A 27,088-nucleotide genomic window follows, 5' to 3' on the forward strand; every position below is an offset into this window, starting at 1 on the left:
TTGCATAGTGAGCATTTATTGAAGTGTTCAGATAATCACATATTAAAATAAATCTTAAGAACTCATCAGAACAGTGTTGGTTTTATTTCAGTATTCTGAGCAGTTTATGGGTTTACAGATTTTAGCTAGACCAATGTTATACAATTTATAGCTCCTGGGATACTACAACTACCAGCATAGCAGACATGAAGAATGTTACACCTTCCTAAAAAAATGTTTTGTTTACATCTAAATCTTTAATAAGGTCCCTCAACTCCCATATGCAAAGCTAAGAAATAATATGGAACATGTTTATACCTTATTTCCTTCTATAATATTTGTGATTCAAAAAATCTGAACAAAATCAATAGATTGAAGGTTTATTCATCAAGTCACTCAATTTTATGGAAGGAACATTACAGTTCAGGAAAATTCTTTTTTTTTCTGTAAGCGCGATACAGCTGTCAAAGTTTACTTTGCAGACAACGTCATTAGCACAACCTTTAGAGGAAAATTTCTTACTTGTGACACCTGTAGGCAGAAAAACAACATAAACCATTAGAAAAAAATGTTGTACTAGCAAAATTCTAATTACTTCATGCAGATACATTTCTTTAAAACACTATTACATGCTTTATTTTTATTGTATCTGCATTGGGTAATACAATGTCGTCATCCTTTAAGAAATATTTTGCTCACCAAAAACTATTAATTCCGCCCTATACTCAAAACATCTGTCCATGTCTCCAGTGCACTCCACCATGTGGTGACCCTTACATTCTTCCACAGTGTCCGTACAGTAGGCGGATGGACATAGTTTACCATTTGGTGTGGGATCATCTTTAGGAACTGGAGAAATAAATACAATTGTTTACAATAAATATTACATAGATAACAATCAGGTATAGATTAGTATTTACCATATATAATCGAGTATAAGCCGAGACCCCTAATTTTGCCACAAAAAAACTGGGAAAACATATTGACTCAAGTATAAGCCTAGGGTGGGAAAGGCAGCAGCTACTGCTAAATGTCAAAAGTAAAAATAGATGCCAATCAAAGTAAAATTAATTGAGACATCAGTAGGTTAAATGTTTTTGAATATCCATATTGAATCAGGAGCCCCATATAATGCTCCATACAGTTCATGATGGGCCCCATAAGATGCTCCATACAAAATATGCCCCATATAATGCTCCATAAAGTTCATGATGGGCCCCATAAGATGCTCTATATAAAAATATACCCCATATAATGCTGCATAAATGTTAATAATGCCTCATAAGATGCTCCATATTAAAATATGCCCCATATAATGCTGCATAAAAGGTTAATGATGGCCCCATAAGATGCTCCACAGAAAAATATGCCTGATATAATGCTCCATAAAGGTTAATGATGGCCCCATAAGATGCTCCACAGAAAAATATGCCCCATATAATGCTCCATAAAGGTTGATGGACCCATAAGATGCTCCATGGAATAATATGCCCCATATAATGCTCCATAAGATGCTCCAAAGAATAGTATGTCCCATATGCTGCTGCTGCGATTAAAAAAAATGACATACTCACCTCTTGTTGCTGGGGGAGAGATGCCGGTGTCCTGAGTAGGTGGGGACACCGGCATGCTACGGGGGACAGGAGCTGGTGTCGCTGCTGGCTCAAGCCCCCGGCACTTGCGATATTCACCTGTCCCTGTTCCACCGCCGCACGCCGCTGTGTCTTCCGTGTCTCTGTAGTGACTGCTCAGGCAGAGGGCACGCACTAAACACGTCATAGTGCCCTCTGACCTGAACATCACAGCCAGAGGATGACACAGCCCGGCAGTGGACCGGGTACAGTTGAATATCACATGGCTGACCCTCCCCCATCATACTCACCCCATCCTGGCGCGGTCGGTCCCTGCTTCTCAGATGGTCTCTGGTGCCGGCAGCTTGTTCCTGTGTTTAGCAGTCACAGGGTACAGCTCATTAAAGGAATGAATATGCGCTCCACGCCTATGGTTGTGGAGTCGCGTCTGTATTCATTACTTTAATTAGCGGTACCATGTGACCGCTGAACACAGGAACAAGCTGCCGGCACCAGAGACCATCTGAGAAGCAGTGACGTGCAGAGACCGCGTCATGAGGGGATGAGTATGATGTGACAGCCGCCACTCCTGCTGCTCCCCTTCCCCCACCGACCCCCTGGGACAATGACTTGAGTATAAGCCGAGAAGAGAGGCACTTTCAGCCTAAAATAATGGGCTGAAAATCTCGGCTTATACTCGAATATGTACGGAAAGTTGTAAAAAAAACCTTTGGAAATTTGTAAAGAAAAAAATGTCATGTGTGTCACCATTTTTCGAGAACCGTAACATTTGGGGGGCTGTGTGAGAGCTTATTCATTTTTTTCTGCTAGCGCTGTTTACCAATCCAATTAATTTATTTTATATTTTGATAGATTGGACTTTTCTGAATGCAGTGATACTACACATGTATACTTCTTATTTTTTTTAATTGTTCTATTTTTAATGGGGCAAAATAAGAGTGATCATCAACTGACATCTGGTTGTCATGACAACCTATCTGCGCCCCCCCTCCCTGAAAATGTCATGGTTGTGCCAATGGGAGCTTGGAATGATGCGCCCCCTGACGGCGTCTGTTAAATACCGTTGTCAGAAAATGACAGCAGGATTTCACAGGATAACAGCCACGGCCAGAGCTCTTATCCATCCACGTCTGTTAAAGGCACATCATGGCTGATTAAATCAGCCATCATGTGAGAGGAAAGATACGAGCTCGCCATGCAAGAGGACATCAAATACAGAGAGTCAGCATATGACATACAAGTAAGTCAAAGAACGTGAAAAGGTTAAACTTGAGAGGTATCACCTACAAGAATAACGAGGTCTGTACAGCATTTCAATCTCCAAACAAGAATGTTCCCACACCGGATAAATGGAAGAAGACTTGAAACAAAGTTTCTTGGAGGACTGCAAAACTTTTTAGTTAAAAAGGGTTAGTTCAGAGTTGGGGTGGGCATAATTCTTGTTTTTGTATTAATGCTACGAGTCTCAGCCAGATGACAAATCTCCTGACCCAACCAGCCTTGTCTCCGTCTAGGAATCTGTTGTTTTGGGTCACAAGACCAGTGTTCAAATAGGTATGGTCTCTATATTGCCCTGTAAATTAGCACATTGACTGGGATTTACTCATTAGTCAAATATTACCCTACGATAAGCGACAACTTGACACTTACGATCATATCCATCAGTGTTGCACAAGTTTCCAGTGCAGCATTTCGCATAAAATCGAACTATAACACGTTCATGGAATGCTGAACCGCGCAGACCACAAATAGATTCGTTGGCGCAGCCTTTATATATCGACTTAAAATAATGTCCATCTGTTAGAGAAATAAATAGACATCATGAAACCTGAATTGAGGTGGTGATACGTTTGTTAAAAAGAAGAATTGAGTTTTACTCACCGACGTAAACAAATTGGCAGACGGTCATACATCCGGCTGCGAGACATTCAATCTCAGACACATTACATGTGGTGGAGTTATAGGACACACCCGACATACATCTATAGGAAAACACTGGAAACAAGAAGTTACAATCCAGTAATATTAAATTGAGACAATAAAAAAGGGGAATTCAAGTGAAAAGGGGAATATTTTAGGTGTAATGAGAATCATGGTTTTCATATTCGTGGCCATCGAAACCCGGACATTTGTCATTGCTAACAATTTGATCCAATAATACCGTAAATTCTTGACTTTTCCATATCAAGAAAATGTGGATGTTCTTCAAGTCCCACTTATACTTTATTGGAAATGACCTTTCTTATCCTGGTCCTCCTCACCATATTCCCACAATCATTTCTACCTCCCATCCACGCTCTATCACAAACTTCCGTAACCTCTCTAACCTTATACCCATTCACCCAGCCCCCGCTTCCCCAGTCCCACTAACAGGAGCTCTGTGGAACGCTCGCTCTGTCTGCAACAAGCTTTCATACATCCATGATCTTTTTGTTACTACCAAACTTTCTTTCCTCGCTATCACCGAAACCTGGCTCACCCCTTCTGACACAGCCTCCCCTGCTGCACTCTCTTACGGTGGCTTCCACCTTTCCCACACACCCCGCCCCAGCAGCAAACATGGCGGAGGAGTTGGCTTTCTCCTGTCAGATAACTACTCCTTCACCCCAATCCCACTGCCACCCTCTGTTACCCTCCCTTCCTTTGAGGTGCACTTTGTGCGCATCTACTCCCCCACCAACCTCCAACTGGCTGTCATTTACCGCCCCCCAGGGCCAGCCACCACCTTCTTTGACTACTTCACCACCTGGCTACTTCATTTCCTTTCTGCGGACATCTCCACTATCATCATGGGCGACTTCAACAAACCCATTGACACTTCCCTCTCAGCTGACACTAAACTTCTAACTCTCACTTCGTCCTTCGGCCTCAATCAATGGTCTTCTGCAGCCACTCACAAAGACGGTCACACACTGGACCTCATCTTCACACGCCTTTGCTCTCTATCTAACCTTTCTAACTCACCTCTTCCACTCTCTGACCACAACCTTCTCACATTCTCATCTCTCTCCACTCCATGTCTACAATCCCCACCCCACAAACTTTCACACCCTCGCAGAAATCTTAAACATCTTGACCTACATTCATTCTCTGAATCCCTCCTCCCTCTCACAAACATAAGTTCCATACACAATGCGGATGACGCTACCACTCTATATAACACCACAATAGCTGTAGCTTTGGAATCTGCTGCCCCACTTACACATACCAAAGCTCGCAAAATCAACAGACAGCCCTGGCACACCAGCCTGACCAAAGAACTGAGGCGAGCTTCCAGGGCTGCTGAGCGCAGATGGAAAAGATCCCACTCTAACGAGCACTTCATCGCATTCAAACAGTCCCTCACTACTTTCAAGACCACACTCGCCACAGCTAAACAAACCTACTTCTCATCTCTCATATCCTCTCTGTCTCACAACCCTAAACAGTTATTCAACACCTTCAATTCTCTCCTCCGTCCCCCAGCACCTCCTCCCTCCCCACTTATCTCCACTGAAGACTTTGCCTCATTTTTCAAGCAGAAGATTGATAGCATCAGAGACAGTTTTGGTCAACAACCCCCTGAGCCCTTCCTCCCGATTTCCCAGCCCTCCACCTCCAAAACCAACTTCTCCACCATTACAGAAGATCAACTCTCCACTCTACTCTCAAGATCGCATCTCACCACCTGTGCACTTGACCCGCTCCCATCCCACCTCATCCCAAACCTCACCACAGTCTTCATCCCAACCCTAACCCATCTCTTCAACCTATCACTAACAACTGGTGTTTTCCCCTCAAGCTTTAAACATGCCTCCATCACACCTATCCTCAAAAAGCCTTCTCTTGACCCATCCTCTGTATCTAGCTATCGCCCTATATCACTTCTCCCCTATGCCTCCAAACTACTGGAACAACACGTTTACCTTGAACTGTCCTCCCATCTCTCTTCTTGCTCCCTCTTTGACCGCCTACAATCTGGCTTCCGGTCACACCATTCCACTGAAACTGCCCTAACTAAAGTCACCAATGACCTCTTAACCGCCAAGAGCAAGCGACACTACTCTGTCCTCCTCCTCCTCAACCTGTCGGCTGCCTTTGACACAGTGGACCATTTCCTATTATTACAGACCCTCTCATCCCTTGGCATCACAGACTTGGCCCTATCCTGGATCTCATCATACCTAACAGACCGGACATTCAGCGTCTCCCACTCACACACCACCTCCTCACCTCGCCCTCTATCTGTCGGAGTCCCACAAGGTTCAGTCCTCGGGCCCCGGCTCTTCTCCATTTACACCTTTGGCCTGGGACAGCTCATAGAATCTCATGGCTTTCAGTATCACCTCTATGCTGTCGACACACAGATCTACATCTCTGGACCAGATATCACCTCCCTTCTAACCAGAATCCCTCAATGCCTGTCCACTATTTCATCCTTCTTCTCCGCTAGATTTCTGAAACTTAACATGGACAAAACAGAATTCATCATCTTTCCCCCATCTCACGCAACCCCCCCAACGAACCTATCCATTACAGTAAATGGCTGCCCACTCTCCCCAGTCCCACCAGCTCGCTGCCTCGGGGTAATCCTTGACGCTGATCTGTCCTTCAAACCACATATCCAAGCCCTTTCCACTTCCTGCCGACTTCAACTCAAAAATATTTCACGAATCCGTTCATTCCTCAACCATGAATCTGCAAAAACCCTAGTCCATGCCCTCATCATCTCTCGCCTTGACTACTGCAACCTCCTGCTCTGTGGCCTCCCCTCTAACACTCTCGCACCCCTCCAATCTATTCTAAACTCTGCTGCCCGACTAATCCACCTGTCCCCCCGCTATTCCCCGGCCTCTCCTCTCTGTCAATCCCTTCACTGGCTCCCCATTGCCCAGAGACTCCACTACAAAACCCTAACCATGACGTACAAAGCCATCCACAACCTGTCTCCTCCATACATCTGTGACCTCGTATCCCGGTACTTACCTACACGCAACCTGCGATCCTCACCAGATCTCCATCTCTACTACCCTCTTATCTCCTCTTCCCACAATCGTATACAAGATTTCTCTCGCGTATCCCCCCTACTCTGGAACCCTCTACCCCAACATATCAGACTCTCACCTACCATCGAAACCTTCAAAAAGAACCTGAAGACCCACCTCTTCCGACAAGCCTACAACCTGCAGTAACCACCGATCGACCAAACCGCTGCATGACCAGCTCTATCCTCACCTACTGTATCCTCACCCATCCCTTATAGATTGTGAGCCTTCGCGGGCAGGGTCCTCACTCCTCCTGTACCAGTTATGACTTGTATTGTTTAAGATTATTGTACTTGTTTTTATTATGTAAAAAATATGTATAAATATCTTGATGCAAAATTGTAATTGGACTCTAAACTGAGTGAAAAGTTTCAAGCAGGTCAAGTTAGTTATCATTTTACAATATGGTAGTGCCTGATGTAAGAACCTGCTTCCTCTATAACAACACCATGAAAGATGTGAATCTATATGAACACATCACTAGGAAAAGAAGAAGTGAATCCTGCATTATTTGGGAGCCCATTTATTAACAGTCTAATTTTTGCAACAATTTTTTCCAAATCTGATTATGGCTTGATGTCACCACATTATCCAGAATGATTCACAATTTGTATTTCACATTAGCAAATACTTGCTGAAAATGAAGGAGAAACAATGCATTAAAGTTGCCGTTCACTTCTCGGTGAACTATGTGTATATGCTGTCAACGGACTTTCTCTAGTCTTACCTGAGCCGACAAGAGCAGAGATCACGCAAAGCAAAGCGACCAGGTTCTTCATGGTGGATGACTGGTGGCTTCTCGGATTCTCTTCTGCTCGTCCTGTTGACTGTACAAAGGGATCATATAAATACTCTTTGGAAAAGTAAAGAAACTACTGTATTATGGGATAGATGGAGTGTATCCTATGGCACCATTGCACGCCATTATTTCCAAATATTCCCTGCAGGAAATTCTTCTCTCAGCAAATATTAAGTTCTGGCACAAAGCAACAATGACGTGATGGCTGTTACAATGAAGAGTCCAGAATATCTGTCAATTTGATCTCGCCAAAAAGAGAGATTTTGTTTTTGTGCAACTTTTATTATCTTAAAATATCCCTAGGAAATGTATTTGGGTGGATTTATTTTGTTTGTGTGCACAATCTTCTTATTCTTGACTTGACTTTCAGAAGTAAATTTCCAATAATGAACAATATATTTCTCTTTTTTATTCAAACAACTCCACAATCCTGTAGAAAACCAAAAAAGGAAAAGAGAGACTAATTATCCAAAATAAAACATAACAAACTTTATTAATCACATAATTAAAAGCACCAGTGTATATATATATATATATATATATATATATATATATATAGAGAGAGAGATGCAATCAATGACAAAAGCTGAAGAGTGTGGAACATTGGTGAAAGTAGCACCCAAACCCTGACAAAGATGGGGTTTATATATATGGTGGATGGGGGACCCATGAAAATAGCAGCGTTAGGCTAAGTACACATTAGCGTATCTGTGCGCGGCGTGTCATCCGCATGCGCAAACGCATGCAAATGCATGGTCACGCTGCGTTTCTATCCACATGAGCTTACGCATGACGCAAAAAAATGCTGCATGTATTTGCGCTTGTATGTGTTTTTGCATGTGTTTGCGTTTTTTCTGCACATGCGTTCGAAATTTCCATGAATTTTGTTTATGCGGCAAACGCTGTCCCAGGAAAATTTCTTTGACAAAAGCCACACACAATGGGTGTGTCTCATTGGATTTCTGCATATATAGACCCTACACAGATTAAATCCTCGTCTTTTGCTGCTGTATCCAGCTGCAGGATGGATCCTGGCCTGGAGAGCTTCTATCGTAATCCGGATTTGTCAATGAAATTGGCTTTTGCTGTGGCTTGTGAAGAAGAAAGGAGAAGAGAAAGACAGAGAAGACGTTGTCATCGCTACTGGCAATACCCCATCGTTGAAGTCTGAGAGAGCCTACCACTCGTTGTGCACCAAGCTGCGTGAATTCCCAGAGAATTTTTTTGAATACACAAGGATGTCGGAACAGAGCGTTGATGACTTGCTGCAACTAGTGATGAGCGAATATACTCGTTACTCGAGATTTCTCGAGCATGCTCGGGGGGTTCTCCAAGTTTTTTTTAGTGCTCAAAGATTTATTTTTTCTTGCCGCAGCTGAATGATTTACATCTGTTAGCCAGCATAAGTACATGTGGGGCTTGCTTAGCAACCAGGCAACCCCCACATGTATTTATGCTGGCTAATAGATGTAAATCATTCAGCTGCGGCAAGAAAAAATAAATCTCCAAGCACTAAAAAATACTCGGAGGACCCCGGAAAATGCTCGAGAAATCTCGAGTAACGAGTATATTTGCTCATCACTAGCTGCAACGTGTCCGAGGATCCATCAGCAGGCAGGACACACAACTATGTCAAGCAATTCCTGCTGAGGAACGTCTTCTGGTGACCCTAAGGTGTATAATTTTGAAAAACAAACACATGTTGTTAGTATTATTGTTAGAAAACACATGCACTTATTTTTTTTCCATTTGACAGATTACTGGCTAAATGAGTGTTAGAGGTTGAGTAACTGCCTCTGCACAGGGGGAATCTCAAGCCATCTCCTCAGCAGTCTCCCATTCTTCTCCAGCCAGAGTGGAGCCTGCTCAGCAAAGACATCGGTCCCAATGTCTGGCTCAGCCTGATACTGTGCGGATGGTTTGTGCTGCTTTCCCAGGCTCAGCCATTGTAGCCAGTACTGGTCAGCGGCAAACAGACGTCTCTGGGACTAAGTCCTGCTTTTTCCCTTCTGAGCATGCCCACGGTAAGACCTCTCATTGGAGGTCAGGGTTCACATGCTCAGGTACTGCTGCAGCTCCCATTGGTCCTCTAGGAAGGTCCTGAAGTTGCTCTGGTATTGTAGCAGCTTCCATTGGTCCTATAGGAAGGTCCTGAAGCTGCTGTAGCTATAAAAGGTTTGCATGGCCACACGGCCATGCGCTAGTATCACTTCATGTTATGAGCTTGCTATTTGTGGTCGCGCCTGTATGTGGATAGGGTTTGGCTGAAATAAGCCCCTAGAATACCGGCACCTCCGGTGAGGAGTTTGTATGTATGTATTCAGGTCCCCGGCTGAAATAAGCCCCTAGAATACCGGCACCTCTGGTGAGGAGTTTGTATGTATGCTTCTCTGTGTGCGTGACCACTGACTGCCATCAGCTCAGCAGTTAGCTGTGTTCCTCTGTGACGATAACAGGGCACAGCGTGTTCTTTTCAGTGCGACTCAGTGAAGTAACTGAGTTCACTTATACCGCCTTATAGTGCCGTCATCTTCTAGCAGCAGGTTCTCTACTGCCCGATGGACCCCGGGCTGCAATCGCACCAATTATAACATCTATACTAAACTTGGTGCGTTCCACCAGTCCTAGCATAATACTAGCGCCAGGGTCTGGCTAGAAAATGGCGGAAGATCAGCATCTATAGCAGTACATCCAGCTACTAGAGGGTAGGTTGGCGGCCCTTGAGTGCACAACCTCAGCTGTGGATGTAACCGCAGTTGCTGTTCAGGCTGCTAGTGTAGCTGCAGCCAGTTTGTCTTCTGCCACCCCTGCTCTGACTTTATCCCGTCTCCCACTACCAGACAAGTTTGCTTGTGACAGTAAAGGTACCTTTACACATAACGATTTCGTTAACGATATCGTTGCTTTTTGTGATGTAACAACGATATCGTTAATGAAATCGTTATGCGTGACAGCGACCAACGATCAGGCCCCTGCTGGGAGATTGTTGATCGCTGGGAATGATCAGGACCTTTTTTTAGTCGCTGATCACCCGCTGTCATCGTTGATTTGGCGTGTGTGACGCCGATCCAGCGATGTGTTCACTGGTAACCAGGGTAAATATCGGGTTACTAAGCGCAGGTCACCGTGACGTCACCGCTGTGCTCTGCTTTACGGCCGGCCGGCGCTGACACAGTCAGAGCGGGAAGCTGACGCCGGGGGACGTGACAGACATCGGAATGTGAGTATGTAGTGTTTTTTTTTTTTTTTTACTTTTACAATGGTAACCAGGGTAAATATCGAGTTACTAAGCGCGGCCCTGCGCTTAGTAACCCGATATTTACCCTGGTTACCCGGGGACTTCGGCATCGTTGAAGACAGTTTCAACGATGCCGAAGTCTTTCTCCTCATCGTTGGTCGCTGGAGAGAGCTGTCTGTGTGACAGCTCCCCAGCGACCACACAACGACTTACCAACGATCACGGCCAGGTCGTATCGCTGTTCGTGATCGTTGGTAAGTTGTTTAGTGTAACGGTACCTTAAGCTATATCGGGGATTCGTGAACCAGTGCACCATACATCTAGAGCTTCTGGCTGCACATTTTCCTATGGAATGGGCTAAGGTGGGATTTATCATATCCCTTTTGTCGGGCAGGGTGTTGGAATGGGCTACGCCGCTGTGGGAGCCTGATGATCGTGTGGTGCAGAGTGCTCCTCGCTTCCTGTACACTTTGAAACAGGTCTTTTAGGACCTCATGTCACCCACGGTATGGAGCTCTAACTGCTGGCAATTACACAGGGTTCGTCCATGGTCAGCCAGTTCGCCGTCCGATTCCAGACTCTGGCAATAGAGCTGGAGTGGCCGGATAAAGTCCTTATTCTGGTGTTCTGGAAAGGACTGGCAGACCATGTGAAGGACGCCTTGGCCATCAGGGAGATTCCTGCCACACTGGAGGAGCTCATTACAATCTCTATCTGCATTGACCTCTGTTTTAACGAGCGGAGGTTACAGCGGACCCAGTGTAGGCAGAGGTTCCAGTTGGCTCCTACCTTCGCCGGCCGTCTGGAATCTCATGTTCAGGCGTCCGACGCCCATGAGGTCATGGAGGTTTCTCGAGCGGGACCTAAGTCCCGGGCCGCTCGAGTACCCGTGGTTTGTAATATTTGCCAACAGTTAGGACATTATGCCAATAAATGTCCTCAGCGGTCGGGAAACGTTCGCATCTAGTAAGCATTGGAGAAGGTTCACTAGACACAGCGGCATTTTCCTTCAAGTTGTCCTTTAATGGGACAATCTCTTTAGGCTCATCCACTCTAAGGCTATGTGCACACGTTGCGGATTCTCTGCGGATCTGCAGTGTTTTTTGCGGTGCAGAAATGCTGCAGATCTGCAATTGATTTACAGTACAATGTAAATCAATGAGAAAAAAAAAAGCTGTGGTTTAAAAGAAGTAGCATGTCATTTCTTTTTTGCTAATCTGCAGCGTTTTTGTACCTATTCCATTATAGAAATCCGCAGGGGTAAAAAATGCAGCAAATCCGCAAAAAAAGCGCAGCAAAAACGCACAAAAAATACTGTGGATCCGCACAAAAAAACGCAACAAATCCACAGCTGCTCTTTCTGCCAGTAGAGGCAGAATCCACACCAGAAATTCCTAAGGCTAATCCGCAATGTGTGCACATAGCCTAACAGTTGAGCGTTGTGTGGACTCTGGAGCAGAGGGGAATTTCATGCCCTCTGCCTTCGCTCAGCGCCACGACTCACCAAACCGGTGACGGTTCAAGTGGTAAATGGGTCGACACAGCCCTCACACATCAGACCATCCCTTTCTCATTATCTATGTCCCCTTCCCATCAGATTAGGGTACCGTCACACAGTGGCATTTTGATCGCTACGACGGCACGATCCGTGACGCTCCAGCATCGTAACAATATCGCTCCAGCGTCGTAGACTGCGGTCACACTTTGCAATGTACGACGCTGGAGCGATAATTTCATGACGTATGTGCGATGTAGAAGCCGTTGGTTACTATGCGCACATCGTATACAATATCGTGCACACCTTTGTTACACAATGCGATCATGGCGCCACAGCGGGACACCAGACGACGAAAGAAAGTTTCAAACGATCTGCTACGACGTACGATTCTCAGCGGGGTCCCTGATCGCAGGAGCGTGTCAGACACAGCGAGATCGCTGGAACGTCATGGATATATCGCTGGAACGTCACAAATCGTGCCGTCGTAGCGATCAAAATGCCACTGTGTGACGGTACCCTTATCTCTCTTCTTGTCATTCCCGAGGGAATAGACGAGATACTGCTAAGAATACCTTGGCTCCGTTTCCACTCCCCACATATTGAGTGCACCACCATATTGGGTTGGAGTGAATCTTGTAAGGGCAGATGTGTGAGGGAGTCCGTTCAGGTTTCCACTACAGAGATACCCGCAGATCTTACTTCCCTTCCCAAGTGTTACTGGTCCTATGCAGATGTGTTCTCCAAGAAGGCTGCGGAGACCCTTCCGCCTCACCGCCCATATGACTGTTTTATTGCCCTCATGCCTGGAGCTGAACCACCTCGGGGACGGGTCTATCCCCTCTCTCTCCCGGAGAAGGAGGCTATGTCCCAATACATCCAGGAGAATTTGGCAAGAGGGTTCATTAGGAAGTCAGTGTCCCCCGCAGGGACGGGGTTCTTTTTCGTGCAGAAGAAGAACAGAGAACTACGTCCATGCATAGATTACAGGGATCTTAACGCCATCATTGTCAAGAATAAGTACCCATTGCCCCTGATATCTGAGCTCTTCGATAGGCTACGGGGAGCAAGGGTATTTACCAAATTAGATCTGCGGGGTGCTTATAACGTGAGGGGGACGAATGGAAGATGGCTTTTAATACCAGGATGGGCATTATGAATATCTGGTGATGCCCTTTGGGCTCTGTAATGCCCCAGCCATTTTCCAAGAATTTGTGAATGACATCTTCTGGGATATGCTCTCCACCTCGGTCGTAGTCTATCTGGATGATATACTCATCTACTCTCCAGATATTGACTCCCACCGGAGAGAGGTTTGCAAGGTCTTCGGCCTCTTACGGCCAAATTCTCTTTATGCCAAGTTGGAAAAATGTGTGTTTGAGCAGGAGTCCTTGCTTTCCTTGGTTATATCATCTCTGCCCAGGGATTGGCTCTGGATCCCGCCAAGCTACAGGCTGTGGTGGACTGGCAGGAACCTCATTCTCTCAAAGCGGTGCAGAGATTTATGGGGTTCATCAACTATTATTGCCAGTTCATTCCCCATTTCTCAACTGTGGTAGCTCCCCTGGTTGCCCTCAGCAAGAAGGGAGAAAATCCCAAATTGTGGTTGGAGGAGGTCTCCAAGGCCTTCCTCTCTGTCAAGTCACATTTCGCTGGTGCTCCCATTTTACATCACCCCGATGTAGATAAACCATTTATCATGGAGGTGGATGCCTCTTCCATCGGTGCTGGAGCAGTCCTCTTTCAGAAGGATGCTCAATTTCAGAAGCATCCTTTCTTCTTCTTTTCCAAGACCTTCATACCGGCAGAGAGGAATTATTCCATCGGGGATAGGGAGTTCCTAGCCATGAAGTTGGCCTTTTCAGAGTGGAGACACGTCCTGGAGGGGGCACGCTTTCCCTTCCGAGTTTTCACCGACCACAAACAGTTGGTGTATTTACAAACCGCCCAGCGGCTAAACTCTCGCCAGGCCAGATGGTCCCTGTTTTTCTCCCGGTACCACTTTACCCTCTATTTTCTCTCCTGGGAGAAGAACACTCCTTGGTGTCATCAGAGGAGAAGGAGAGAAGGAACATCGGCTTATTGTCCCTTCAGAGAGCCTGAGAACTGTGGCTCCGGTTTCGCTAGAGTCTGTGACCCCAGGCAAGACTTTCGTTCCATCTAATTTGCGACCAGAGGTTCTCTATTGGGCTCACTCGTCCAGGGTGGGTGGACATTTTGGGACCAAGAGGACATCTGAGCTTCTGGCAAGGACGTACTGATGGCCGCATAAGGCCCATGACATCGGGGACTATATTCGGGCGTGTGTCTCCTACGCCAAGAATCAGTCTCTTCGGCAATGGCCTGCTGGGCTACTTTACCCCCTGCCGGTGGCAGACAGGCTCTGAGAGATGGTCGGGATGGACTTCGTGGTGGGCTTACCCAAGTCTTGTAGCTGCACCGTTATCTGGGTAGTCACCGACCATTTTTCTAAAATGGTGCACTTGGTTCCGCTTCCATGGTTACCTTCTGCATGGGCCTTAACGGTGTTATTCATTAAACATGTTTTCCATCCACATGGCATGCCTGACAAAATAGTCAGTGACTGCGGTCCCCAATTTGCGTCTCGGTTCTGGAGAGAGCTCTGTCATTTACTCAGCATTGAGCTGAATCTCTCTTCTGCATACCATCCCCATATGAATGGGTTGGTAGAGAGGGCCAACCAAACTCTGGTCACATACCTGTGACATTTCATCTCCGCCAGGCAGGATGACTGGGCACTAGTGTTGAGCATTCCGATACCGCAAGTATCGGGTATCGGCCGATACTTGCGGTATCGGAATTCCGATACCGAGATCCGATACTTTTGTGGTATCGGGTATCGGATACATAGAGATGTGTAAAATAAAGAATTAAAATAAAAAATATTGATATATTTACCTCTCCGGCGGCCCCTGGACTCAGCGCGGGTAACCGGCAGGCTTCGTTGTTCAAAATCAGCGCTTTTAGGACCTGAGAATCACGTCCCGGCTTCTGATTGGTCGCGGGCCGCCCATGTGACCGCCACGCGACCAATCACAAGCCGCGACGTCACCGCAAGCTATTAACGCACTCATTTTTGAAAAATGAGCGCGTTAATGACTTTCAAAGACGTAGCGGCTTGTGATTGGTCGCGGCCACGCGACCAATCACAAGCCGCGACGTCACCGCAAGCTATTAACGCGCTCATTTTTAAAAATGAGCGCGTTAATGGCTTTCAAAGACGTAGCGGCTTGTGATTGGTCGCGTGGCCGCGACCAATCACAAGCCGCGACGTCACCGCAAGCTATTAACGCGCTCATTTTTAAAAATGAGCGCGTTAATGGCTTTCAAAGACGTAGCGGCTTGTGATTGGTCGCGTGGCCGCGACCAATCACAAGCCGCGACGTCACCGCAAGCTATTAACGCGCTCATTTTTAAAAATGAGCGCGTTAATGACTTTCAAAGACGTAGCGGCTTGTGATTGGTCGCGGCCACGCGACCAATCACAAGCCGCTACGTCTTTGAAAGTCATTAACGCGCTCATTTTTAAAAATGAGCGCGTTAATAGCTTGCGGTGACGTCGCGGCTTGTGATTGGTCGCGTGGCGGTCACATGGGCGGCCCGCGACCAATCAGAAGCCGGGACGTGATTCTCAGGTCCTAAAAGCGCTGATTTTGAAGAAAGAAGCCTGCCGGTTACCCGCGCTGAGTTCAGGGGCCGCCGGAGAGGTAAATATATAAATATTTTTTATTTTAATTCTTTATTTTACACATCCCTATGGATCCCAGGGCCTGAAGGAGAGTTTCCTCTCCTTCAGACCCTGGGAACCATGAGAATACCTTCCGATACTTGATGTCCCATTGACTTGTATTGGTATCGGATATCGGTATCGGCGATATCCGATATTTTTCGGGTATCGGCCGATACTATCCGATACCGGTACTTTCAAGTATCGGACGGTATCGCTCAACACTACTGGGCACATTTGCTATCATGGGCGGAATTTGCTTTGAACAACGCCATAGCCAACTCCACCGGGCAGACACCATTCCTCCTTCATTACGGCCAGCATCCGCGTGTCCCTGTGCCCATACTCGTGTCATCCACCAATTCTAGGATGGCAGATTGGGCGGTGGAGGCACGCGACATTTGAGACCGCACACAGGATGCCATCAGGGCCTCCAAGGAGAGAATGAGGGTTTCTGCCGATGCACACCGGTGCCCTGCTCCAACCTTTGCTCCTGGCGACTTAGTGTGGCTATACGCCAGTAACATCAGGATGTGAGTTGAGTCCACTAAGTTTGCGCCTCGTTACATAGGCCCTTTCAAGATTCTGGAACAGGTTAACCCTGTGGTCTACCGTTTGGCTCTTCCTCCACACCTAGGTATCACCGACACTTTTCATGTATCCGTCTTAAAGCCCATCTATATGTCCCAGTTTTCTGAGTCATCTGCCGGGACATCGGGTTCATCCACAGACGAGAACGAGGAGAACTCTCTCTTGGGGTGCAAGGTGGTACGTGGCAAAAAGTTCTATCTGGTGAACTGGAGGGGTCACGGCCCAGAGGACAGAACCTGGGAACCTGTGGAGCGCATTCGGGCTCTGCTACTCATTGCAGCCTTTGAACGTAGTGAGGCCCAAGGAGGAGGGGGCCCTAGGAGGCGGGGTAATGTTAGGTGTCGAGTTCCCGCTGCTGCAAAGGGGGAATCTCAAATCATGTCCTCTGCAGTCTCCCATTCTCCTCCAGCTGCAGTGGAACCTGCTCAGTGGATACGTCGGTCCCAGCGTCTGGCTCAAGCTGATACAGTGCGAATGGTTACAGCAGCCTTTCCAGGCTTTGCCTTTGTAGTCAGCACTGATCAGCAGCAAGCAAGCCTTTCTGGGACTAAGTCCTGCTTTTCCCATACTGAGCATGCCCACGGGATGACCTCCCATTGGACATGCTCATGTCCTCTTGCGGCTCCTATTGGACCATCAGGAAGATCCTGGAGCACTACTGCTATAAAATATTTGCATGGCCGCTCGTCCATGCGCTAGTGTAAACTGATTTACTTGTGTGTGTAGATGAATGCCTGTTGATGGATGAAAGCTCCGAATCATTCCTATCCTTAGTGTTGTTGCCTGCTCGCGAATGGTGGAAGCTACCTAGCGACAGACAGTGCTACTCTGCACATCCTGCACACAATTCAGCATCTCTCAGCAGCGACCACCAGTGCGGCGCCGTACGCTTTCTGGGCCCTGGTCAGGGTGGTTAGTGGCGTCCGCCAGTGCGGCGTTGTACGCACTCTTGTGCGATAAATTATTATTATTAGTTCAGTTCTACCCCTGACATCACAGTAACGATGTCATGAATAAGAGGTCTGGAGGAACTCATTCCCCGTGTCTTGGGACAGAGTTCTGTGACCCTTTACTTGCGCTCTCTCAAAGCCACGAGAAATTACTATGCCAGGTTTGTTTGTTTTTCACCCTTCCCTAGTGCATAATAATATTTATTCCCTTCAGACCTTTAAATAATTTTATCAATTTTATTTTGAACCACTTCTGTTGCTATTATTTTTCATTTTTCCACTCCAATAAAACCTTTTCCAGCCTCACGATGACTAATGGATGAATTGCACCATTGAACTAGTTTTCCTATATTCTTTTGACGAATTGTTCACATAAGGAAATTGTCTACTTGACCCAATACATCCTGAATGACGTTGACGACCCAACTGTTGGGGACCCAGGAGACATTGACTGAAACCCACACGATCACATACATTGCAAAGAAAGAGGAAAAAATGGAGTAAACATGAACGACAGGAATAGAATGAAAGACAAAGTTTTTTTAATAAATACATAAAAAATACAAAAAAATATCTCCGGTATCTTCTGTGAAGATATGTGATTAGTTGTCAATAATGAAAGATACCATGATTAAAAAATTCCAGTGTATCCCATAATTATCCATGGATTTTTTTTACTTTTGAGGAAGGTTATTTCTGTGCGGCTCTGCTTATGTCTGATACTCTCTCTCTTTTTTAAGGTTTTATATGTCAAATAATTGTCCAATAAATATATTTCCTTTATACTTTGGGCTTGTTCTCCAATGCTTTCATAAGATTTTGTAGCTGACTAAAGCAAATTACTGAGATACTTATCCAGCACATTGATTGCGCCCATTAACCTTTTCTCTTCCAATTTTAAGGAGTAAAAAATAGTTTCATCATTAACCTGCTTATGTGATTATTACATCCCACAAGCTCAGATCTTCACAGCCCCTTAGAACAAAACATATTGTGGATTGTAGTCCCAGTGTAATTGCTTCTGACCAAATCATCTTTGAAATTTTTGCATCTGGCAATTTTCACTTTACAATAATCTACCTCATTTAACCAACATTTGCACCTTGTAATTATCTACCTCATCTGGCTAATAATCTAGTGCGGTTGACTATTCTTATGATATTTAATTATCCCTGCATGCTAGCACCTAATTATTTATCTATTAATTATCTGATATATTAGTGCTGCATTACTAATTCATAGTATTTATTTCAGTATGAGGAGCAAATGTTATTAGTACTTGTGTTCAGCGTCGAGATCCCGCTGGTGCACAGGGGGAATCTCAAGCCATGTCCTCTGCGGTCTCCCATTCTTCACCCAGCTGCAGAGAAGCCTGCTCAGCAGACACATTGGTCCCAGCGTCTAGCTCAGGCTAATGCTGTGCATTTGGTTGCTGTTGCTGTTTCAGGTTCAGCTAAAGCAACCAGCATTGGTCAGCGGCGAGCAGACGCTCCTGGGACTAAGTCCTGCTTTTCTCCATCTTAGTATGCGCGTGAGACAACCGCTCATTGGTGGTTGGAGGTTACATGCTCAGGTCCTCAGATTGGGCCATCAGCAAGGTCCCGGAAGGCTGTGGCTATAAAAGGATTGCATGCCGTGAGCTAGAATATCCTATATTCGTGGTGTGTGTATGCAAGCGTGTATGTCTCAGGTGAAAGCTCCTAATGACCCCTACCCTCTGGTTGTGTATGTGAATTGGGTGATTGGAGTCAGAGACAGCGCCTAGTAGTGGCATTGCCTGTACGCCACTGTGCACTCCGTCTGCACTCCACTGTAGTTAGCGTCAGTTTGGTGTTCGCCTGTGTGACGCTGTGCACACTCTGTGTGCTAAATCCGCTAGTTAGCATGAGTTAGTGGCGATCGCATGTGCGACGCCGCTCGCACCCAGTGCGCCAAATCTCATAGTTTTCCTTGGTTAGTGGCGTTCGCCAGTGTGGCGCCGCATGCACTCTGTGCGCTAAATATAATTAGCAGTTCTGTGAAGTAACAGGGCTCGTTACAGCACACACCGGGTGATGGTTAACCCTTGTGGGTTCGGTATTGTACCGCCATATAGTTTCCTCCATTACCGAGCAGCAGTTAACATCTCTGCACGGTTTAATCGTACATATTTTCACCTTCTATAAAATGACAGAGAGACAGCACATTGCATAGTGAGCATTTATTGAAGTGTTCAGATAATCAAATATTAAAATAAATCATCAGAAATATATTGGTTTTATTTCAGTATTCTGAGCAGTTTATGGGTTTACAGATTTTAGCTAGACCAGTGTTATACAATTTATATCTCCTGGGATACTACAACTACCAGCATAGCAGACATGAGGATGTTACACCTTCCTAAAAATAATGGTTTGTTTACATCTGAATCTTTAATAAGGTCCCTCAACTCCCATATGCAAAGCTAAGAAATAATATGGAACATGTTATACATTATTTCCTTCTATAACATTTGTGATTCAAAAAATCTGAAGAAAATCAATAGATTGAAGGTTTATTCATCAAGTCACTCAATTTTATGGAAGGAACATTACAGTTCAGGAAAATTCTTTTTTTTTCTGTAAGCGCGATACAGCTGTCAAAGTTTACTTTGCAGACAACGTCATTAGCACAACCTTTAGCGGAAAATTTCTTACTTGTGACACCTATAGGCAGAAAAACAACATAAACCATTAGGAAAAAAATGTTGCACTAGCCAAATTCTAATTACTTCCTGCAGATACATTTCTTTAATACACTATTAAATGCTTTATTTTTATTGTATCTGCATTGGGTAATACAATGTCGTCATCCTTTAAGAAATATTTTGCTCACCAAAAACTATTACTTCCGCCCTATACTCAAAACATCTGTCCATGTCTCCAGTGCACTCCACCATGTGGTGACCCTTACATTCTTCCACAGTGTCCGTACAGTAGGCGGATGGACAGAGTTTACCATTTGGTGTGGGATCATCTTTAGGAACTGGAGAAATAAATACAATTGTTTGCATTAAATATTATCATTTACATATGACTCACGGTCAAAAAGATATGTTCATATAATTCCATTATGTTGCTACTTTTTTTATAATTTTGGCTCCAGTCCTCTACCATGTAAATACAAAGTAGGAGCCAAACAACAAGCATAATTCTCTTCTTCCAAAAGATATAGCATTTTTTTTTATCATTATAGCCACATAAAGCTTGTTTTTTGTTAGATGAGTTGTACTTTTGAATGACATCATTCATTTTACCATGTGACGCACTGGAATGCGGGAAATAAAATTGCAAGTGTGTTGAAAATACAATATGATTCACAGGTCAATACAATTACACAGATAACAATCAGGTATAGATTAGTATTTACCGTATATACTCGAGTATAAGCCGAGACCCCTAATTTTGCCACACAAAAAACTGGGAAAACGTATTGACTCGAGTATAAGCCTAGGGTGGGAAATGCAGCAGCTACTGCTAAATTTCATTAATAAAAATAGATACCAATAAAAGTAAAATTAATTGAGACATCAGTAGGTTAAATGTTTTTGAATATCCATACAGTTCATGATGGGCCCCATAAGATCCTCCATACAAAAAATTTGCCTCATAGAATGCTGCACGGATGTTAATAATGCCTCATAAGATGCTCCATATTAAAATATGCCCCATGTAATGCTGCATAAAAGGTTAATGATGGCCCCATAAGATGCTCCACAGAAAAAATATGCCCGATATAATGCTCCATAAAGGCTAATGATGGCCCCATAAGATGCTCCACAGAAAACTATGCCCAATATAATGCTCCATAAAGGTTGATGGCCCCATAAGATGCTCCATAGAATAATATGCTCCATATAATGCTCCATAAGATGCTCCAAAGAATAATATGTCCCATATGCTGCTGCTGTGATAAAAAAAAAAATGACATACTCACCTCTTGTTGCTGGGGGAGAGATGCCGGTGTCCTGAGCAGGCGGGGATACAGGCACGCTATGGGGGACAGGAGCTGGTGTCGCCGCTGGCTCAGGCCCCCGGCACTTGCGATATTCATCTGTCCCTGTTCCACCGCCGCACGCCGCTGTGTCTTCCGTGTCTCTGTAGTGACTGCTCAGGCAGAGGGCACGCACTAAACACGTCATTGCGCCCTCTGACCTGAACATCACAGCCAGAGGATGACACAGCCCAGCAGTGGAACGGGTACAGGTGTATATCACATGGCTGACCCTCCCCGTCATACTCACCCCATCCTGGCGCGGTCCCTGTTTCTCAGATGGTATCTGATGCCGGCAGCTTGTTCCTGTGTTCAGCAGTCACAGGGTACCACTCATTAAAGGAATGAATATGCGCTCCACGCCCATGGTAGTGGAGTTGCGTCAATATTCATTACTTTAATTAGCGGTACCATGTGACCGCTGAACACAGGAACAAGCTGCCGGCGCCAGAGACCATCTGAGAAGCAGTGACGTGCAGAGACCGCGCCAGGAGGGGATGAGTATGATGTGACAGCCGCCACTCCTGCCGCTCCCTCTCCCCAGCCGACCCCCAGGGACAATGACTTGAGTATAAGCTGAGAGAGGCACTTTCAGCCTAAAATAATGGGCTGAAAATCTCGGCTTATACTCGAGTATGTACGGTAAGTTGTAAAAAAAAAACCTTTGGAAATTTGTAAAGAAAAAATGTCATGTGTGTCACCATTTTTCGAGAACCGTAACATTTGGGGGGCTGTGTGAGAGCTTATTCATTTTTTGTACCCTGATAACATTTTATTACAATGTTGCAGTTGTAAAAAACAGAATTCTGTCCTTTTTATTTTTTTTTCTGCTAACGCTGTTTACCAATCCAATTAATTTATTTTATATTTTGATAGATTGGACTTTTCTGAATGCAGTGATACCACATATGTATACTTCTTATTTTTTTTAATTGTTCTATTTTTAATGGGGCAAAAGAGTTGTGATCATCAACAGACTTCCGGTTGTCATGATAACCTATCTGCGCCCCGCCCCCCTGAAAATGTCATGGTTGTGTCGATGGGAGCTTGGAATGATGCACCCCCTGACGGCGTCTGTTAAATGCCATTGTCAGAAAATGACAGCAGGATTTCACAGGATAACAGCCACGGCCGGAGCTCTTATCCATCCACGTCTGTTAGAGGCACATGATGGCTGATTAAATCAGCCATCATGTGAGAGGAAAGATACGAGCTCGCCATGCGAGCCGACATCAAAGACAGGAAGTCAGCATATGGCATACAAGTAAGTCAAAGAACGTGAAAAGGTTAAACTTGAGAGGTCTAACCTACAAGAATAACGAGGTCTGTACAGCATTTCAATCTCCAAACAAGAATGTTCCCACACCGGATAAATGTAAGAAGACTTGAAACAAAGTTTCTTGGAGGACTGCAAAACTTTTTAGTTAAAAAGGGTTAGTTCAGAGTTGGGATAGGCATAATTCTTGTTTTTGTATTAATGCTACGAGTCTCAGCCAGATGACAAATCTCCTGACCCAACCAGCCTTGTCTCCGTCTAGGAATCTGTTGTTTTGGGTCACAAGACCAGTGGTCAAATACCGTATATACTCGAGTATAAGCCGAGATTTTCAGCCCAAATTTTTGGGCTGAAAGTGCCCCTCTCGGCTTATACTCGAGTCAATGTGGGTGGCAGGGTCGGCGGGTGAGGGGGTGAGGGCGCTGAGGTATACTTACCTAGTCCCAGCGATCCTCGCGCTGTCCCTGCCGTCCCACGGGCTTCTGTGCTGCAGCTTCTTCCCCTCTTCAGCGGTCACGTGGGACCGCTCATTAGAGATATGAATAAGCGGCTCCACCTCCCATAGGGGTGGAGCCGCCTGTTCATTCCTCTAATCAGCGGTGCCGGTGACCGCTGACAGGAAGAGCTGCGGCACCGAAGACCAGGCAGAGGGACAGCGCGAGGATCACCAGGACTAGGTAAGTATAGCATATTCACCTGTCCTCGTTCCAGCCGCCGGGCGCCGCTCCATCTTCCCGGCCGGCGCCTCCATCTTCCCGGCGTCTGCGCTCTGACTGTTCAGGCAGAGGGCGCGATGACGCATACAGTGTGCGCGGCGCCGTCTGCCTGATCAGTCAGAGCAGAGATGCCGGGAAGATGGAGGCGCCGGAACGAGACGCCGGGAGCTGCAATCAAGGGAGGTGAGTATGTGGTTTTTTTTTTTATTGCAGCAGCGGCGGCAGAGATTTCTATGGGGCACAATGAACGGTGCAGAGCACCGTATATGGCACAGCAATGGGGCACAATGAACGGTGCAGAGCATTGTATATGGGGCACAGCTATGGGGCACAATGAACGGAGCAGAGCACCGTATATGGCACAGCAATGGGGCACAATGAACGGTGCAGAGCATTGTATATGGGGCACAGCAATGGGGCACAATGAACGGAGCAGAGCACTGTATATGGCACAGCAATGGGGCACAATGAACGGTGCAGAGCACCGTATATGGCACAGCAATGGGGCACAATGAACGGTGCAGAGCACTGTATATGGCACAGCAATGGGGCACAATGAACGGTGCAGAGCACTGTATATGGCACAGCAATGGGGCACAATGAACGGTGCAGAGCACCGTATATGGCACAGCAATGGGGCACAATGAACGGTGCAGAGCACTGTATATGGCACAGCAATGGGGCACAATGAACGGTGCAGAGCACTGTATATGGCACAGCAATGGGGCACAATGAACGGTGCAGAGCACCGTATATGGCACAGCTATGGGGCACAATGAACGGTGCAGAGCACTATATGGGGCACAGCTATGGGGAAATAATGAACAGTGTAGAGCACTATATGGCACATCTATGGGGAAATAATGATCTATTTTTATTTTTGAAATTCACCGGTAGCTGCTGCATTTCCACCCTAGGCTTATACTCGAGTCAATAAGTTTTCCCAGTTTTTTGTGGCAAAATTAGGGGGGTCGGCTTATACTCGGGTCGGCTTATACTCGAGTATATACGGTAGATATTTTCTCTATATTGCCCTGTAAATTAGCACATTGACTGGGATTTACTCATTAGTCAAATATTACCCTACGATAAGCGACAACTTGACACTTACGATCATATCCATCAGTGTTGCACAAGTCTCCAGTGCAGCATTTCGCATAAAATCGAAGTATAACACGTTCATGGAATGCTGAACCGCGCAGACCACAAATTGATTCGTTGGCACAGCCTTTATATATCGACTTAAAATAATGTCCATCTATTAGAGAAGTAAATAGACATGATGAAACCTGAATTGAGGTGGTGATACTTTTGTTAAAAAGAAGAATTGAGTTTTACTCACCGACGTAAACAAATTGGCAGACGGTCATACATCCGGCTGCGAGACATTCAATCTCAGACACATTACATGTGGTGGAGTTATAGGACACACCCGACATACATCTATAGGAAAACACTGGAAACAAGAAGTTACAATCCAGTAATATTAAATAGAGACAATAAAAAAGGGGAATTCAAGTGAAAAGGGGAATATTTTAGTTGTAATGAGAATCATGGTTTTCATATTTGTGGCCATCGAAACCCGGACATTTGTCATTGCTAACAATTTGATCCAATAATACCGTAAATTCTTGACTTTTCCATATCAAGAAAATGTGGATGTTCTTCAAGTCCCACTTATACTTTATTGGAAATGACCTTTCTTATAGAGCATGGTTTTATTCCATAAAATTTCACAAGTGTAGTATTTTTTACATAACGCACAACACGGTAACAATATGTCTCTAAGTAAATATCTTGATGCTAAATTGTAATTGGACTCTAAACTGAGCGAAAAGTTTCAAGCAGGTCAACTTAGTTATCATTTTACAATATGGTAGTGCCTGATGTAAGAACCTGCTTCCTCTATAACAACACCATGGAAGATGTGAATCTATAGGAACACATCACTAGGAAAAGAAGAAGTGAATCCTGCATTATTTGGGAGCCCATTTATTAATAGTCTAATTTTTGCAACAATTTTTTCCAAATCTGATTATGGCTTGATGTCACCACATTAGCCAGAATGATTCAGAATTTGTATTTCACATTAGCAAATACTTGCTGAAAATGAAGGAGAAACAATGCATTAATGCAGTCAAAGAACAAGAAGAAATGCGGCACTCACCCAATTGTAGCTGTGTAATTCGTGAGCTTTATTGGAAAAAACTATTTAATACATCCGTCAGGACATCAGGTATGCAGGAGGGTGCGGTAATGGAGTACGGACGATGGCCGTTTCGCGTCTGGACTCGTCGAAGCACTTATCGTGCGAAACGGCCGTCGTCCGTACTCCATTACCGCACCCTCCTGCATACCTGATGTCCTGACGGATGTATTAAATAGATTTTTCCAATAAAGCTCACGAATTACACAGCTACAATTGGGTGAGTGCCGCATTTCTTCTTGCTCTTTGACTGCATTGTGGATCTTGTTTGATATTTTATGCAGAGCACCATATACCCACAGCTTTCGTGACACCTGCTATTCAGCTGTTCTCTATTAGTCCTGCTCAGTGGAGCTCGTATTCCTCTAGTGCCGTCCTGTTCCTCTACATTCTTTGCCGGAAACAATGCATTAAAGTTGCCGACACTTCTCGGTGAACTATGTGTATATGCAGTCAACTGACTTTCTCTAGTCTTACCTGAGCCGACAAGAGCAGAGATCACGCAAAGCAAAGCGACCAGATTCTTCATCGTGGATGATTGGTGGCTTCTCGGATTCTCTTCTGCTCGTCCTGTTGACTGTACAATGGGATCATATAAATACTCTTTGGAAAAGTAAAGAAACTACTGTATTATGGGATAGATGGAGTATATCCTATGGCACCATTGCACGCCATTATTTCCAAATATTCCCTGCAGGAAATTCTTCTCTCAGCAAATATTAAGTTCTGGCCAAAGCAACAATGACGTGATGGCTGTTACAATGAAGAGTCCAGAATATCTGTCAATTTGATCTCGCCAAAAATAGAATCCCGCGTCTTGTTTGTTTTTGTGCAACTTTTATTATCTTAAAATATCCCTAGGAAATGTATTTGGGTGGATTTTTTTTGTTTGTGTGCACAATCTTCTTATTCTTGACTTGACTTTCAGAAGTAAATTTCCAATAATGAACAATATATTTCTCTTTTTTATTCAAACAACTCCACAATCCTGTAGAAAACCAAAAAAGGAAAAGAGTGACTAATTATCCAAAACAAAACATAACAAACTTTATTAATCACATAATTAAAAGCACCAGTGTATATATACAGATGCAATCAATGACAAAAGCTGAAGAGTGTGGAACATTGGTGAAAGTAGCACCCAAACCCTGACAAAGATGGGGTTTATATATATGGTGGATGGGAAACCCATGAAAATAGCAGCGTTAGGCTAAGTACACATTAGCGTATCTGTGCGCGGTGTATCATCCACATGCGCAAACGTTTGCAAACGCATGGTCACGCTGCGTTTTAATCCACATGAGCTTACGCATGATGCAAAAAATGCTGCATGTGCATGCGCTTGTATGTGTTTTTGCATGTGTTTGCGTTTTTTCTGCGCATGCGTTCGAAATTTCCATGAATTTTGTTTATGCGGCAAACGCTGTCCCAGGAAAATTTCTTTGACAAAAGCCACACACAAT

At 45.1% G+C, this 27,088-nt stretch overlaps 2 protein-coding genes across 3 annotated transcripts; both read right to left on the reverse strand.

Annotated features, from left to right (window-relative positions):
• Positions 1 to 7,414, reverse strand: LOC138650999 (phospholipase A2 inhibitor 25 kDa subunit-like). Its single transcript, XM_069740911.1, has 5 exons — positions 7,323 to 7,414; positions 3,453 to 3,566; positions 3,222 to 3,368; positions 679 to 828; positions 1 to 510 (listed from the first exon to the last, which is right to left on the reverse strand). Exons 1-5 carry the CDS (start codon positions 7,372 to 7,374, stop codon positions 344 to 346), a joined length of 630 nt encoding a protein of 209 aa, XP_069597012.1. The 5' UTR covers positions 7,375 to 7,414; the 3' UTR covers positions 1 to 343.
• Positions 1 to 26,204, reverse strand: LOC138651000 (phospholipase A2 inhibitor and Ly6/PLAUR domain-containing protein-like). 2 transcript variants are annotated; one of them, XR_011315425.1, is made up of 6 exons: positions 26,103 to 26,204; positions 24,762 to 24,875; positions 24,531 to 24,677; positions 20,270 to 20,419; positions 19,792 to 20,100; positions 1 to 201 (listed from the first exon to the last, which is right to left on the reverse strand). XR_011315425.1 is itself a non-coding variant. In XM_069740913.1 (5 exons), exons 1-5 carry the CDS (start codon positions 26,152 to 26,154, stop codon positions 19,934 to 19,936), a joined length of 630 nt encoding a protein of 209 aa, XP_069597014.1. In that variant the 5' UTR covers positions 26,155 to 26,204; the 3' UTR covers positions 19,602 to 19,933. The 2 variants fall into 2 exon arrangements, 1 of the variants encoding a protein (XP_069597014.1); XM_069740913.1 differs by lacking the exon at positions 1 to 201 and having other exon boundaries at positions 19,602 to 20,100.
• Positions 26,205 to 27,088: the final 884 nt, after the last annotated feature.

This window comes from Ranitomeya imitator, chromosome 10 (genome assembly GCF_032444005.1).
Source record: "Ranitomeya imitator isolate aRanImi1 chromosome 10, aRanImi1.pri, whole genome shotgun sequence".
NCBI classification, from domain to species: Eukaryota; Metazoa; Chordata; class Amphibia; order Anura; family Dendrobatidae; genus Ranitomeya; species Ranitomeya imitator.

Bases quoted from the DNA above. Each gene is read 5' to 3' on its own strand.
- LOC138650999 (XM_069740911.1), bottom strand. From the start codon at position 7,374: ATGAAGAACCTGGTCGCTTTGCTTTGCGTGATCTCTGCTCTTGTCGGC. The intron at 3,567-7,322 runs GTAAGACTAGAG...TCTTGTTTCCAG, and splicing joins CTCTGCTCTTGTCGGCTCAG to TGTTTTCCTATAGATGTATG. The intron at 829-3,221 runs GTAAGTGTCAAG...TTATTTCTCCAG, and splicing joins CAACACTGATGGATATGATC to TTCCTAAAGATGATCCCACA.
- LOC138651000 (XM_069740913.1), bottom strand. From the start codon at position 26,154: ATGAAGAATCTGGTCGCTTTGCTTTGCGTGATCTCTGCTCTTGTCGGC. The intron at 24,876-26,102 runs GTAAGACTAGAG...TCTTGTTTCCAG, and splicing joins CTCTGCTCTTGTCGGCTCAG to TGTTTTCCTATAGATGTATG. The intron at 24,678-24,761 runs GTGAGTAAAACT...CTTCTCTAATAG, and splicing joins CTGCCAATTTGTTTACGTCG to ATGGACATTATTTTAAGTCG.